Source organism: Andrena cerasifolii, chromosome 2 (assembly GCF_050908995.1).
Source record: "Andrena cerasifolii isolate SP2316 chromosome 2, iyAndCera1_principal, whole genome shotgun sequence".
NCBI classification, from domain to species: Eukaryota; Metazoa; Arthropoda; class Insecta; order Hymenoptera; family Andrenidae; genus Andrena; species Andrena cerasifolii.
This window is the reverse complement of record NC_135119.1, coordinates 21,782,053-21,796,693: the sequence shown is the minus strand read 5'-3', so window position 1 is coordinate 21,796,693 and position 14,641 is coordinate 21,782,053. Positions and strand designations below refer to the sequence as shown.

The 14,641-nt window shown below is 43.7% G+C and overlaps 1 protein-coding gene across 4 annotated transcripts in view; it reads left to right on the top strand.

Annotated features, from left to right (window-relative positions):
* The window catches only part of LOC143366348 (scavenger receptor class B member 1), a 43,806-nt gene that overhangs the window by 15,008 nt on the left and 14,157 nt on the right, over positions 1-14,641 (top strand). Inside the window, exons 1-2 of one of the 4 annotated variants that reach the window (XM_076807388.1) lie at positions 5,209-5,475; positions 5,550-6,422. The exons of 2 other annotated variants lie outside the window; for them this stretch is intronic. In XM_076807388.1, coding sequence (XP_076663503.1) covers positions 6,206-6,422 — 217 coding nt within the window. In that variant the 5' untranslated portion in view covers positions 5,209-5,475; positions 5,550-6,205. Of the gene's footprint in view, positions 1-5,208; positions 5,476-5,514; positions 6,423-14,641 lie in introns of those variants that run through there. One more of the 4 variants, XM_076807386.1, reaches the window with a different exon arrangement.

The window sequence follows — 14,641 nt, the reverse complement described above, 5'->3', positions numbered from 1 at the left end:
GTAGACGTACTTTTCGTAAACATCGGCGTGATTTTATAACACGGTGTGCATAAATCAATCACAGACTGTTGCAGAAAAGTCATCTCTGTGTCATTAGATAAAAAAAAACTCGGATCAACAATGTTTTATATAAAGATACAATCGAAGCTGCTATTGGATCGGGTGGGATGCTCCCATTTGCATGGAATTAAAGTTGCTGAATGGGACAACCGGTCTATTAAATTCAGGTGGGCGAGCAAACGAGTATAAGAAAATCATATTTTTATCTCAAGATCGAACACTTTTGTTCTCCTTTTGCGAATCGAAATTAAAAATAAACGTTCCTTTCTACATATATTTCACGTCCAGAATTTGACACCTGATCTTACGTAACACTTTAAATAGTGTCTTCCTGCGAAACTAATAATTTTTTACTTATACCCGTTGGTCCGCCCACCAAAGATGCATATATGCATAGTATAGAAAGAATGAATTAAATTGAATTGTGCGCAAATCGTCGCAGAAGGCATTTCCTAAAAAGTATGCTGGACAAAGGTGAACCAGTAGGCACTCGGCAAATGGAGAAAAACCTCTGGTCAAGGGGAAAGCCATTATCTCCCAATTGAATGGGACAAAAGTAGGTTGATTCGCTGGCAGACCACGTGTAGTTACAACCTGATCAATGGCAAAGGGAAGGCCTCACTTACATACATCACGAAGAAAAAGTGGGACTGCGTCGGAATTTTACTCGGAATGATCTAGAAGGCGTTCGAGGAACCGAACTCCTGACCGATCCCTCGTGAAATTACTAGCCTACATATGATTTCTCTTATTACGACGAAAGGACCTCGCAGCGTCTACCTTCGTCAAACCGAATCTTGTACGAGATAAAGCGAAAACACCTCAAAACAAAAAGAATGTAGGGGCATTATTTTAAAAACAGTATCACCGAGTTGGGAGGTAGTAAATCGTTATGCTAACGAGAGATGACCAGAATAAAATTCAGTAAAATCAAGTTCGAATGCAATTTTCGCGGCTCTAAATAAATATTCATCAATATTACGATAGGTGATCTAGCGATGGCTGTGTCCCACATGCAGGTACCTAGGGGAGACCGGGGCAAAGTGGGACGAAAAAAGTTTGAAGTCGAATAAAATTTTTCCCTTTCAATAAAAATGTGTGAAAATAGATTTATAATATAATTTGAACATTACTATTGATAAATGACGAATATCAATACTTAAAATAAACTTAAAGTATATTAAAATTCAACTTGAAAAGAAAATGCAAAATCGACCACTTTACCCCATCTATGGGGTAAAGTGAGCTACTCTCTGGGGTAAAGTGAGCAGAAATTAAATACGTGTTTTAATGAAGCATATAATTATAAAATCAACTTTATTAGAACTTTTAAACTATTTAAACTATTTTTTTTAAATATATTTCATTAATACAAGCTTAATGTTAATAATTTGTACTTTGTAACTTTGTACTTTGTGTTACTAACCTAAACTCATTTTCTCCTGAAAATGTGTTTTTAAAGGAACTTTGTTTACATGAACAGTCTGACATATTATAAATAAAACAAATACATACATAATTTTTAATAAAATACGTACTTATAATATCTAAATAAATTTAGATATCACTCGCGCATCTTTTCTTTGCAGCTCAGTTTACCCCGGTCACTTTGCCCCGAATGTATACTCAGTGGAAAATGAATTATTTAATAATGTTAGGATTAATGTTTCCTCAAACGCGTGTACACGTATGTTTATAAGCTTGTTATAAACACGCAGAAAAAAAAATGGAGTTAAAATAACACATTTAAGACTGATTTATCCAAAAAGCTAAATTGAAAAGAAAACCAATCGGAAGTCTCTAAAACTTCATTTTTAATTTTTTAAATGAATTTCCAATTTTCGATACCTGAATGTGCATAATTATCATTCTTATGTTACATACATTTATTACGTCACCAAAATTTGTAAATATATTCTATCGTTAAAGAACAAATTAAGGAAGCTCATTTTACCCCGGGGTTCACTTTGCCCCGGTCTCCCCTACACGCGAAACTCGTGTTGAACATTTTTGGAAAACTTGCAGATGCAAGCGGGAGGAATATAAAAATATTGACATATCCACAGATCACGGGTTAGGTCTGGGTTAATTAATTGGCCTGGAAAGGAGCACGCAGAAATTACGATCAAATAAATCTTTACTTACGCACCTATAAACTTTGCGACAGTACCATTGAATTAAAGGGAAACACTTGGGAAGAGCTACAACTCACTGCGCCTGAAAAGCGCAATCTGCAGGCGAAACAATTTTCCCATACCAATTTTAAAGTGCAGCACACGACCCCTGCTGGGCCATTGAAAAATTCAAATGGCTTCACACGAGACCCACGAGCTTCTTTTCGTCAAAATGAATTCGCTTCTGTCTCGAGCACATTGCTTTCGATGTAAATTAAACGTTGCTCAACACACAGCGGGTAATTAAATTTTATTTAAAAATTATGCCACTCACATGGCCGAGGTCGTAATTCTTTGAGAGAAGTTCGCGAAACGGAATAGAAACCGACCTGGCACTGAGTAAGACGCCGACGGCGGGGAAGCCACAGCAGGGCGGTGACTTCTAAATAGTTTATTAATAGAGCGGGCTTCGCAATGTGCAATTTTAAGGATCAGCAATATTTCATCCCGGATATCGCGCAGCCAACATTTCGAACTGTCGGTCCTTGAAGTTAGATATTGCGGGAATGGTCCTTGACTCCGAACTGGTTTACAGTAATTGTCTGGAAACTTTTTATTCCTATCGGGAGCTGTCTCGCGTCTATGTCTATCACTCGGTCCTGTCTTAAACCTCGATAGATTCGCGCCGCAACAGTGCCGCATAAATCCAATCCGTTCGGGTTCGGAAATGTTCTCCTTAGACGTTCACCTCGGTCGCTAAGTTCAAGACATTAACACTATTCCTACCGACACTTCGCGTACACCTATTCCTACCGCGACCGGTCGAAATGACCGGTCTTTAGCGCAACTTGTATTTTTTAATATAGAACGAAGATAACAGCCAATTTGACAGTATAAAAGTATAGTTTCTTTTATTCAGAAGTATGTCACGTGCATACGTATATTTGAGGGAAAGTCGTGAGGTTTAAAGGCGATTCAATTACGTTGTATATAGAAAATCCTAATCGAAACTTTGAAAACGATCATTTGACCGGTCGCGGTAGGGGTAGTGTTAATAATAAGAAGTCAGGAAACGATAAGCTTACAGAAGAAGGAGCAGGTGACACGGTATAAATTCACTGCGCCGCGATTCATGATTTTTTCACGTACGCTACAGAGAAGTACAAAGGATGAAACGTCCACGAGAATGGCTACTGGAAGAGATTTATTTCCGCGAAACTAGAGCTTCCTTGTAACCTCCCCCCGCGCGCGTAGTACGTGCTGCGCACTGAAGTTCCTCGGAAAGCGTCGCAGTTTAACTTGGGGAATAACAATATTTAATTGAAAGTAATGACCCCAGTGATTACACGTCCTAGCCACCGGCGCAAACAATTTCGTCTTTTAATAACAGCTGTCGCAGTTATTTGAATAATCATCGGTGAACTACTTAGAATACCGTGATCATGCAAAAAGTTGTTTTACTCGGAAAATGGAAGGATTGCCGGATGGGGGATCAAGATGTCGGCTGTTAGATACCCGCGCGACGTCCTGCATCAAGCAACCTTATCATTTGACCCGGCAGAAAAAACCGCGAGGCATCATACCGTGGGTCGTAAAAAGTTCCCGGACCGCGATGATTGCCCCTTAAATGTGGCCGTTTTGGTAGAGGAAACTTATTCGTGTCTTCCGGCGCGGGTGCTTCGCGTTCATTGGGTACTTCCGGATGAGGTAAATAAAAGGTAATCGGCAATGACAATTATGATTTAACCGGGTAGGCGTTCCTCTGGGCCCTGATCTGTTGATGAATGTCTCGGCAACGGTGCGTGGTACTTGGAACTGGATCGCGCGGGAAAAAAAAAGACAGTTCGAATCGTATTCAGTGATTGCTGACGTATTTCTGTAGCGTGATCGTGCAAAAACTGTGCCACACAACGACACGTGCTGCGACAAATCGTTGGACGGTCGCACGTGGGAAGGAACTGGGTGCAAATTTGGGGGAACCTTTCGTATCCGGAACGGTGGCAAGGAATTTACTGAATCGGGAATTAGAGGAATGATGGGCGAGATATTGAGAAAGTTCCGATCGCGATGATCGCTTCAAAAAGAGCTTCTGCTGGGGAGTAGACGCGAAAGCATTATAATCGCCGATTAATCGAAATATATTATTATTATTATTATTATTATTGACGGGAAACCCTTTAGTGTACAGAGATACAAAAATATTACCATTATTACATAAAAAGATAAAAAATGAGAGAAAGTTATAAAATATATATATAAAATAAATCTTTAGGTTTATTACAGACTTTCAGTACTTTCAATTATCTACAGCTCATAATTACGTTAACCGATTTCTATGAAATTTTCAGTATGCATGCAACTTCTAAATCTACAAACGGGGTTTTTAAATTTTCATTACAGGCTCGGATGAAAAAGTTGACTATTTAAGACCTTCACTATTTTCTTCGCTATTCCGACCAATTGCAATTTTCTTTCAAAACTATGAAACACGTGACCTACTTAGTAACCTAATCCTTCTAGCTTCTAAAAATAAAACTCAAGTCATTTGGACCAATTCTAAAAAAGTTATGCTGCTTTAAAGTGTGTGCAAATACTTTCGCGAGCCACTGTATGTTCATTTCAGTTAAAACCACAAGTGACAGTAATTTGTAACTGAACTGTGAACCGACAAATCAGTGGGAAAGGTGTTTAATATAATAATAAATTCGATTGCCACAAACGAAGAGATCCATAATTTACAGGGGCCACCACGGAATCCAGCAAAAACACTGATAAAGAAACGTACACTAAAAACCGAACAGATAAGAGAACACTGCTAATGAGATATGGAAAGATAAAGCTGACATGGGAATTTTGAAGCGTCGCATTGCAGCCTGCCTCGCGAAACTTTTACCTGCATTGCTGCAAGATCAATTTCAACTTGACCCACGATTCAAGAAACTAACATTGTCTGACGTGGAATCAAGAAAGCTAGATTTTATCAATATTACTTCACCTGTCCGATTTCTTTCTTCCACTCCTGTCTCCCCCAACCCTGTTTCGACCCCGGCAAGACGGCGATCGAAAGAAAAACCTCGGAAATCCCCGGACGCATCAACTATACCACTCGATCAATACACCGCTGACCTTTGATCGTTGCAACCGATCGGCGACACCGCGATTGTCGCGAGGGAACGATGATCCTACGATCCTCCACCTAGAAACAGTAATCTCTTGCACCTGTAGTGGGGCACCGGCCCCGGTCACCAATTGGCCAATGGTCCACGTGCTGCAGGCCGCGATGGGCGAGGTGAAACGGCAGGTGGGGGTCGCTGCAATGACTCTAACACATTTTTTGAACTTCCACCGATCCGTGTTTTCATCACTTTTGCACAGAAGCGCACGCGGTACGCACCGAGGCTGAGGACGATCCGCGAGCAGTCCGAGAGCAAACCGAGTGACAGGGCCCGAGGATACATCTCTCCCTCTGTCACTTATGTGCCGTTAGCAGAGTCGAATCGCTTGGTGATCGAGTAGCCGAGCTTCGTGCCAGCTTGGAAATAAAGGGGGACGTGGCTGGTTCACCCTGGGATTACTATCCGAGGAGATTTCGAAGCGGTTCGAAGACCTTCGAGATCGGGAAACGATTCGAACTCGAGGCTGCCGTAAGCCCCGAGGAAACAAGTGCCGGCAGAGGGAGGAACATCCACTTGCTGTCCAGCTGGAGTCCGAGCATCGGGAAGTAGCTCTTCGACGAAGATCGTCGAGGTAGATACCACGGCCGATTCTCACGTGTATGGCAAAGGACCGATCCCTTGGTATTCAAGACTCTTCTCGCGAGCAGCAAAAGCGATAAACCAGTTCCGTTTCGCGGCAGTTCTCTGTGCAAAGCCTCCGACGACGGTAGCCCGTAACATTTTCGAAAGCCATCTGTAAACGCTAAGTGAATCCCCTCGCGTACACCGGCGCGGGATCCTCCCTCGGCCACGTTGCAGCCGTGCGACTTTCTTCGATTACGAGAGACTGACCGAGTGAAGTGCCGACTGATCACCATGAAGGACTTCGTGATGATATGGAACAGATTCACCGGCCGGCGTTACTCCAACGTGAACGTCAACCAGAATCAAAGCGACACCAGCGAATCGGAGGAGCTGAACGTCGCCAGGAACATGACGGGCAACATCCGAAGGAAGTCCTCGATCGTCGTGAATCGTTTCATTAATGCCGCGCTGCCGGTGCACTCGGGCGGCAGATCGAAATTTCCAAAAAGTAAGTAACCACGCCGAGCTCCGGTCTATCCGGGAATTCCTTCAGCGCCATAAATGTCACCGAATCCGGACGACTGTGTTTGGGTAAACAAACTGCCCGAATACCAGCTCGGTCGAATGCAAATTCCTGCGAAATCTCGTGCGGCACATATCAATGTCAGCCGCGGTCTGCTTAAAATAAGCGAATACGTTTCCCTCGCATAATTCGCGCGCGACGAAACTGGTTTAATTGGTGCTAGCAGTGATAAACGCGCTTAAATCATGTTTCTTTGTTCGGTCATGATTGCTCCAAGGTATACGTAGGTGTTGCGGGAGATGTCTCTGCAACGCGTGAGATCCGAGGAAGCTATCGATGAATCAATGCACATATACACGACGCTTGCGTCAGGTTGCATAACGCGGATGCGATTGGAGACGTTAGTGAGACACGGCCACTGCATCCGCGTAATTCGATTCTTTCATTCAGGTGTGACACGCTCTCAGTGTCGAAAAGTTTTCATTGAGCAGGTACTCGCCACCACGTGCTTGCGAAGCTGCAGCAATATCTCGAGCGCGTACCCTCCATTCGCTGTGCAGATTAATCGGAACGTTGCGTTTGCCAAAATTGCATAAAAGCTTCGCGAGAATGCATCACTTCGTGTCCCTGTTTGCATTATGCTAATTCAGCGACGCGACGCTCCTCCCTTTGTCGCCTTACGCGGCTCTTTCATCGCATCCCTCGCGTTGTTAATGAAAAACGAAACTGTTATTAAAATAGTAAAATTGGAGGGAGACGGAAAGTTGACGGATGAAACGCGACTCGTGCGTCGAAATTTCTATTGGAACATCCGATTCTTTGTTTTTCGTTTAAGGAAATCGATTCAGTTCGGATTTCAATGTCATTGCATTAGGAAACACTTATTGTCAGTCGTAGAGCAGCACGTGGAGAGCAAGTAAAAGACACACAGATTTCTCTGTAAAGCATGTCTTAATGAAGTCACTTTTGACACCAATATCGATTCTCAGAGTATTTGTGTGTCAAATATTAATGCTGTCTCTCGTTCCTAAAGTCGAAACAATAATTTCCTAAATAGTTCCTTAAATTTATCTACCACCTACACATAATTAATGGCAGGTGTTTGTTTATATGTATAACTAGCTGACCCGTTACCCGGTTTCACTTATGTTTTATTTATGATGTTTGAAAAATAAAAGAGCCTAAGTAAAAAAAAATTAAGTAGCCTATAATCTAATCTAGGGCGCATGTAATGTACATTCCAAGTTTCAATGAAATCCGTTCAGCCGTTTAGGCGTGAAAAAATGACAAACAAACAGACAACGTTTCACTTTTATATATTAGTAAGAATTACGTTCTGTTAAAACTCATTTCCTAATGGTTATAAAGTACACAGATCATCCTTCGCTCAATTGAATCGAATCGAGTTGAAGCTTCCACTGTGCGCTCCAACAAAATTGAATTAAATGTCACACCGCAATTAATATTGCAACGAAGACTGCGAAGAAAATCAAACAATTCTCCGATAATTATTATTAAACGTCTTCATTACACGGCAGGTTGTTATACAAGGTGATTCAGTCGTAGGATTGCTTCGCAATCTGACCTCAGATAATTGACATCAGTTTTCAAAGAAAATAATGCGTGTTACTCAATCGAGTAAATGATAAACTTCGCGGCTATTAAATGCCAGAGGGAATAAATGCCCGCATTAGATTCTGCTGTGTTCTCGTTTCTCTGCGATCCTATGCGTAAAAGCAATTACGATACCATTCCTGCTAGAACAAAGGAAAAAGAAAGGAGAGTACGCGTCTCCATATGAGCGTTTCAATTAGGCAATAAAAAAGCGCGGCGCGTAGCTCATGCTAATGACGATTATCCTTCCTGAACAGACGCGTCGGTGAATCGCCGGAGCACCATAAAATCCTCGAATATGAAAAGTTTCCTCCTTCGTTCAGTGCCGTAAACTGGTACTTCAACAATACAAATTAACAAGCTGCTAATGGCACTCTTAATTACGTGCGCTCACCGTGACTAATCACGCGACAATAAACTGACAAAATGCCTGCGAATGAAATTTGCATGCACGCGATGCCTGGATAATGTGTCTCTTCAAGAATTGTCTAAGCGTGACATTTGCAAGAGCGCGCTGGGATTCCGAAAGTGGATGGTTTTCCAACAAAATAAGCTCTGCTTTTTGCAGCAATAAAACCTGAAATATTTATGTACGAATTGTGCGCAATAGAAATAAGCGAAGGCAATCGAGAAGCATCGAACGTGTCGTATAATAAAAACAAGAACACCCAGCGGGGCTTTTCGAATTCGAAACGTCTGTCCGGTTATTCGTGACAGGTACATCTTCAATTGGTACCTCGAAACATCCACGGAATGTATTAACATATATTTTTGCGATAATATTCGGGATGACTCATTCGATCGGAACCACGCGACGAGCTGGCGAACGATTGATACGAGGAACACAAAGTTGTAAAAATTGCCTCTTATTGAAAGCCGCTAATAACGTGGGACCATTAATTCACACTTCCTTTCTCGCATTTACTCCACGCTAATGATAATCGGTTAATGATAATCAAGAATCACTCGACATTTCTCACACATTATCTGTCTTCCATTTGGAAGGCAGCGTCGTGTCACGGCGAGAGCAAAACGGCAACAATAAAAGTCATCGACAAGGTTCGAGTGAGACAAAATTAATTAGGGGTGCTTAAAAAGTTCAATACGATCGTGAATCAGACAGTGAGGAATGCTACCTACGTGGTGTCGAATGAAGTCCCATTCATGGTTATACGAGCTTAAAGACAAAGGGAAATCTGCGTACAACCAACGTGCACACCCCAAGGGACCATTTTTCGTTACGCAGCAACGGCATTGGCATCGTTTACAAAAACAACTACGTTGCATCGACGGGAGAAAAGCCGGCTCACCTTGGTGAAATGAGATAAAAACGGGATATCAGAAATTTCCAGGCTCTCGTTAAACAAGTGAATGCAACTGACGTAGCTATTGGGGATTGCGGGGAAATCCCTCTCAACTCGCACGTTTTATGAATGGCATCTAGCAAGTGCAAATCATGTTTGAAGTATAAGAAGGCCCCTTTGTAGAAGACGAGCCAGGTACCGTCGCTTAAAGATTAATTATTTAGCTTTTTGCAGCGTAGGACTTGCATTCCAAAAATATTAGTTTCCTCATTCGATCAAGTGTTTCCTCCGATTGTTTTGAACAGTAAAGTATTTTGGGAGAAACAAGCTACCATTTCGTGTCGTTTTGATCCTGTTTTCGAGAAACCAGTCCTCGTAACAGGAAACTTTAAAGCAGCTCGGGGAAAAAAAAACTTAGCTTAAAAATGACTAATGGGTGCGAAGAAAATTATCAACATTCATTTCGATCTATGGTTCCTGGCAAACCTTTCAACTTTGATTTCCATTAGTTAACTGTCAAGCGTAACTTCCAAAGCACCAAAGAGATCGATTGAAATTGAAATAGAAATAAGCCTTCTACCCTGCGACTAAGGTTCTTCTAAAACTAAATACGTCCACTTTCGAAAATCTGCCCTTGACAATAATCTCCGGTCACATTTTCCCTTGCAAATACATTGATCATTCGTTCGCCATAAATTGCTACGAGCGTACGCCACTTGCGTTATCCAAAATCACTATTAGAAAGTCGAATTCTGACATGATCTATCGGTAAACACGACTAATTAAGAATCAACGGCTACACAAGCTGGTGCTAAAGCCGGGGACAGTTTCCGTTGTCTGTCGACTATTTACGATATTAATTCGCAAGTCAGAGGAACATGTCATTCGATACTCATTTACTTACAGCCACCTGTGGCCATGCTGGCCAAAGAATTTCGATACATACACCAGCGAATCCTAATTAACCGGTGCCGTTAATTTCCTGAAACCCGGGAGACTTATCGACACATCAGAGAAGTACAGTCGACGTCGCTGATTTTAATCGATAAACTCAGACGACCAAACAATCCCAGCGCCGCCAGGACCGCCACGTGGAGCTTGTGCAAGAAGTACCGTACCCGATTGAAAATGCCAAAGTGAAACTTGGTAATTTGATCTTTCGTCGCTGGCATTTGATACACCCATCGGAATTCTAATCTGACACAGTGCCGTGGGAAGTCTGTCCAGTTCCTAAATTCAAACGCGCTCGCTGAAAGACAATAATTAAATGAATGCCCCCGTAGAGCCGCGCTTACGAGAGAATGCGAGAAGGAAAGTCCACGGCGAGCCACTTGCTTTCGCAAGCTCTCTCGTTACGCGAAAATTTCCAAACGATCGATAGGTTTGCGATTGTTGCGTCGCGGAGGTAACCGCCCCATACTTATCCCTTGTCGTTACTATTTACCGCGACTTTATGAGCGCCTTCGAAATCGTATCTCTCGCATTCTGCAGCAGACTATCAATTTTCGACGGTACTTTAATTATACCCCCTCCACTGTTTGGTAACGAGAACCTTTCACTGAGATTAAACGAGATTACTTCCTAGGTAGGTCAGGTGCCTCAGCCGCGTGCTTTCGGGGCCATACTGCGCTCCATTTCGAGTCGGACCGCGTATACACGTATTTTCAAAAAAGGCTGTACTACGAGAGGGACGGGAGAAGGAGATCCTTCGCACTTGCTCCCACAATTGCTCGCTGTCTTCCTTCAAGTGGCACGCGCTAATGGCAAACACAAACGTGGGCCCGTGTCATAAACGCAACAGCCGCCGGAGCTGACTGTGGAAAGATAGCCGTCGGCACGCACCCGTCCCTCGGCGCTCCTGTCTCGTCATTAACCGGCCAGGCGACGGTCGAGATCGAAATTGACATTCCGCGAATGGTCGCCCTGGCGTTTTAAAAGGCCGCGCCGTGCACCCCGGGGGGGTTGTGCAAACGGCGCGCGCACGTGCCCTGCCTCTGCGGGATTTATTTGCGTTATGCAATTTTATGAACCCCGGTGGGCCGTGTGTGACAGCGGAAAAAAAATCCATAAACCAGCGAACGGAACGCGGACAATGCTGCGGAACGCAGCAGCCGCGTGTTGTGCCATCGGCTGTCGTCAACCCCCGGCGATAAATTGCACGCAGTTGCGCGTGCATACGTCGGATGGCCGGCGTGCTACAGTGCATCTACTTAATGAGTATACACGCGGTGCATTCGCGTCTGGCGCATCGCGCCAAGTGGAATGCGGGGGGAAGACGCGAGCGCTGCCGGGTTGAATTTCATGCTTCCGGGTACAGTACGGTTTTTAATTAAGAACACCATAGAAGTCTTCGCTGACTTAGCTCGCCTGCTCCTGTAAGACCCGCTGTTCAGCGAAGATCCCGGCTTAGAAACAGCCAGACGTTGGCAATTTAAGGAATCCGGGGTTTAACGCAAGGCGGCGATGCACTTCGATTATCCGCGGAAGGATTTGCGAAAGACCGATGGAAGGTGCTGTTTTCTTGGGGGATATTCTGTAATTCACCGCTGCGCTGTGTGGGCCTCTCGGGTTTAGCATCCGTAAAGGACCCGCGGCTCCGGGGATATAAAATATAACGACACAGGGCAAATATGCACTTTCTATTGGACAGTGCACTCGCAGGCGCGTCCCGATTACCGGCGGAAAATTATTACCACACCGTGCCGCCGCACTGCCAGCGATCTTGCAACAGCCGCGAGCAAAACGACCCCGTCTACGAAAGCTACGCAGCAGATGGTGTGTTTGTCAATCCTTAAATCCTGGACGGGATTCGAGCGATTATATATTCATGGCGGGCACCGATCGGAGATTATTGCGGGAAATGATTCGTAACGTGTACGAAGAGCAGGAGCATTCGTGCACGCGTTCAGATTACTCCAGAAGGTAATCGTTCTTTTTGCGTCATGACGTTCGAGACGCCTCTCGAAAGTGATTAATGTCACGTTTCTATCGAAGATTGGCAGCGAGGAGTGCTGACACGATGCTCGCCGAGCTTTCATTTCCCTCGCCGATCACTTTTTTCACTCAATTATGTAATTAATGAACTTGACCTTCCTAACCGTCTTCGCAATTTTTTCATCGCCACGGGCACGGGTAATTGCCTACGAATGAGCCACAATGCTGCTTTGCATAAAATGGTAATAGGTTGATGATCCTCTTTCTTCGCTGACTCGCGAAAGCCGCGAGTCATCTTTCTTTTATGCTGGCGTGTCGCGCGGCTCATCGTTCGGATAATCGAGCGGGCAATTCAGATCGAGATCCTTCTCGCGCTAATTTTATTTCGACACCGATTCAAGGAAGGAAGGTCCTTGATGTGCTGCGTGATTTAAAATCGGATAATAGGTACAACTCGAGGAAAGTCAGATTTTTCCTTAAGAGATTGAAGGCCGCGGCGCATTTTGGCGAAGCGCGGCGACACGAAAAGAAAAGTTTATAAGTAGCTGATGACCGGAGCACAGGGTATTTTTTCGAATCGCATCGCCCCGCCGCGGTTCGCCAATATGCGCGACGGCCTTAAGGGACTAGGCAGACGAAAAATCGATTTTTTATTGCATTTTCCGAAAGTACTATCTTTTCTGAATACAATGCCGCTTGGTTTATAGTAAAATTCGCAAAATTGCAGATTTGGCACCTAAAAACGTCAAGCGGCAACTTTAAATGCGTTTTTCTCGAATATTTTTTTCTCTTCATTTATTCCCGATTGCGAGCGAATTGAGGTTCAAATCGACTTGGAAAAAATTACAGGATGCGTAGAACATGTGTCATTTTGGCGCAAACCTCTGATATGTTCCGTAAAAATTCGAGATTTTCATAAAAAAAATTAAGAAGTCACCGCATTTTGGTAGCACCATCATGGTGCGCTACTAAATCTCGAATTTTTACGGAACATATCAGAGGTTTGCGCCAAAATGACACATGTTCTACGCATCCTGTAATTTTTTCCAAGTCGATTTGAACCTCAATTCGCTCGCAATCGGGAATAAATGAAGAGAAAAAAATAGTCGAGAAAAACGCATTTAAAGTTTCTGGGCAAAGGTGACGCTATATGTTGCCACTTGACGTTTTTAGCTGCCAAATCCACAATTTTGCGAATTTTACTATAAACCAACCGGCATTTTGTTGAGAAAAGATAGTACTTTCGGAAAATGCAATAAACAAAATCGATTTTTCGACTGCCTAGTCCCCTTAAAGTTTCTGGGCAAAGGTGACGCTATATGTTGCCGCTTGACATTTTTAGCTGTCAAATCTACAATTTTGCAATATTTTACTATAAACCAAGCGGCATTTTATTGAGAAAAGATAGTACTTTCGTACAATGCAGCAAAAAAAATCGATTTTTCGACTGCCTAGTCCCCTTAACGGAAAAGAAGTTGCGTCGACGAGAAACAAAGCCCCGCGAGTGCAACAAAACTGCAGTTCCTCTTCTTCGGTGGACGAACGGCCTTAACCGTCACCAAAACAATCGATCATACGTCCATCGTGTCGCGCTGTTAATCAGGCATTGGCGTGTAACGCGCATAGCGGACACGTCTGTGGTACGTGACTAAATGAACTTCATCTTGCACGGACAGAATCGAGCGGAAAATGCGTAAGAATCGAATGTGATCGGCGAGGATCGGAACGGTCGAGATTCCAGGTTGAAGATTTACTCAACAGGAAGAGTCTGCATGGGTCGCGAGATAAAAAGATAGGACAAAGGAATGGAAACAATGAGCGCGTGTAACGGAACGAAAATAGAAGATTATGCGAACGGTAACTCGGAGAAGTCCTTCGTACCTAATCTGAACGGTGATCCAAGGATTGTTTTTAATTCTTTTCCATGGAATCGATAAATAACGCGCCGCAAATCTCTGCGACACAGTCCAGCGGTGTCGTTGCAATAAATTTATTCCATCAAGGATTTCCATGGCATCGCCGGCAAGAACGTAACCGCCTCGCGAATGTGCAAATTTTTATATCTATCTCGTTAATTACCCCGGCGTCGACGCGCTGCTTCCACCACCTCGTTAATTCCGCCTAAAATTACGTCACATCCACGTTCTCAGCCGACCTGTTCGCGATAGGTGTGGCGCAGGAAAAAAAAGGGCGCGCTACACAAAGTAGCTCTTAATTGCCATCTCGTAAGCGCTCTAGATACGCTCCATGCATACAATCATAGATAACGATATCGAGAGAAATTTCCAATCTAAAACGCGACGGTCGGCATACGGCAAGGTTGCGTCTACGTGAGACTGTTTCTAATCGCTC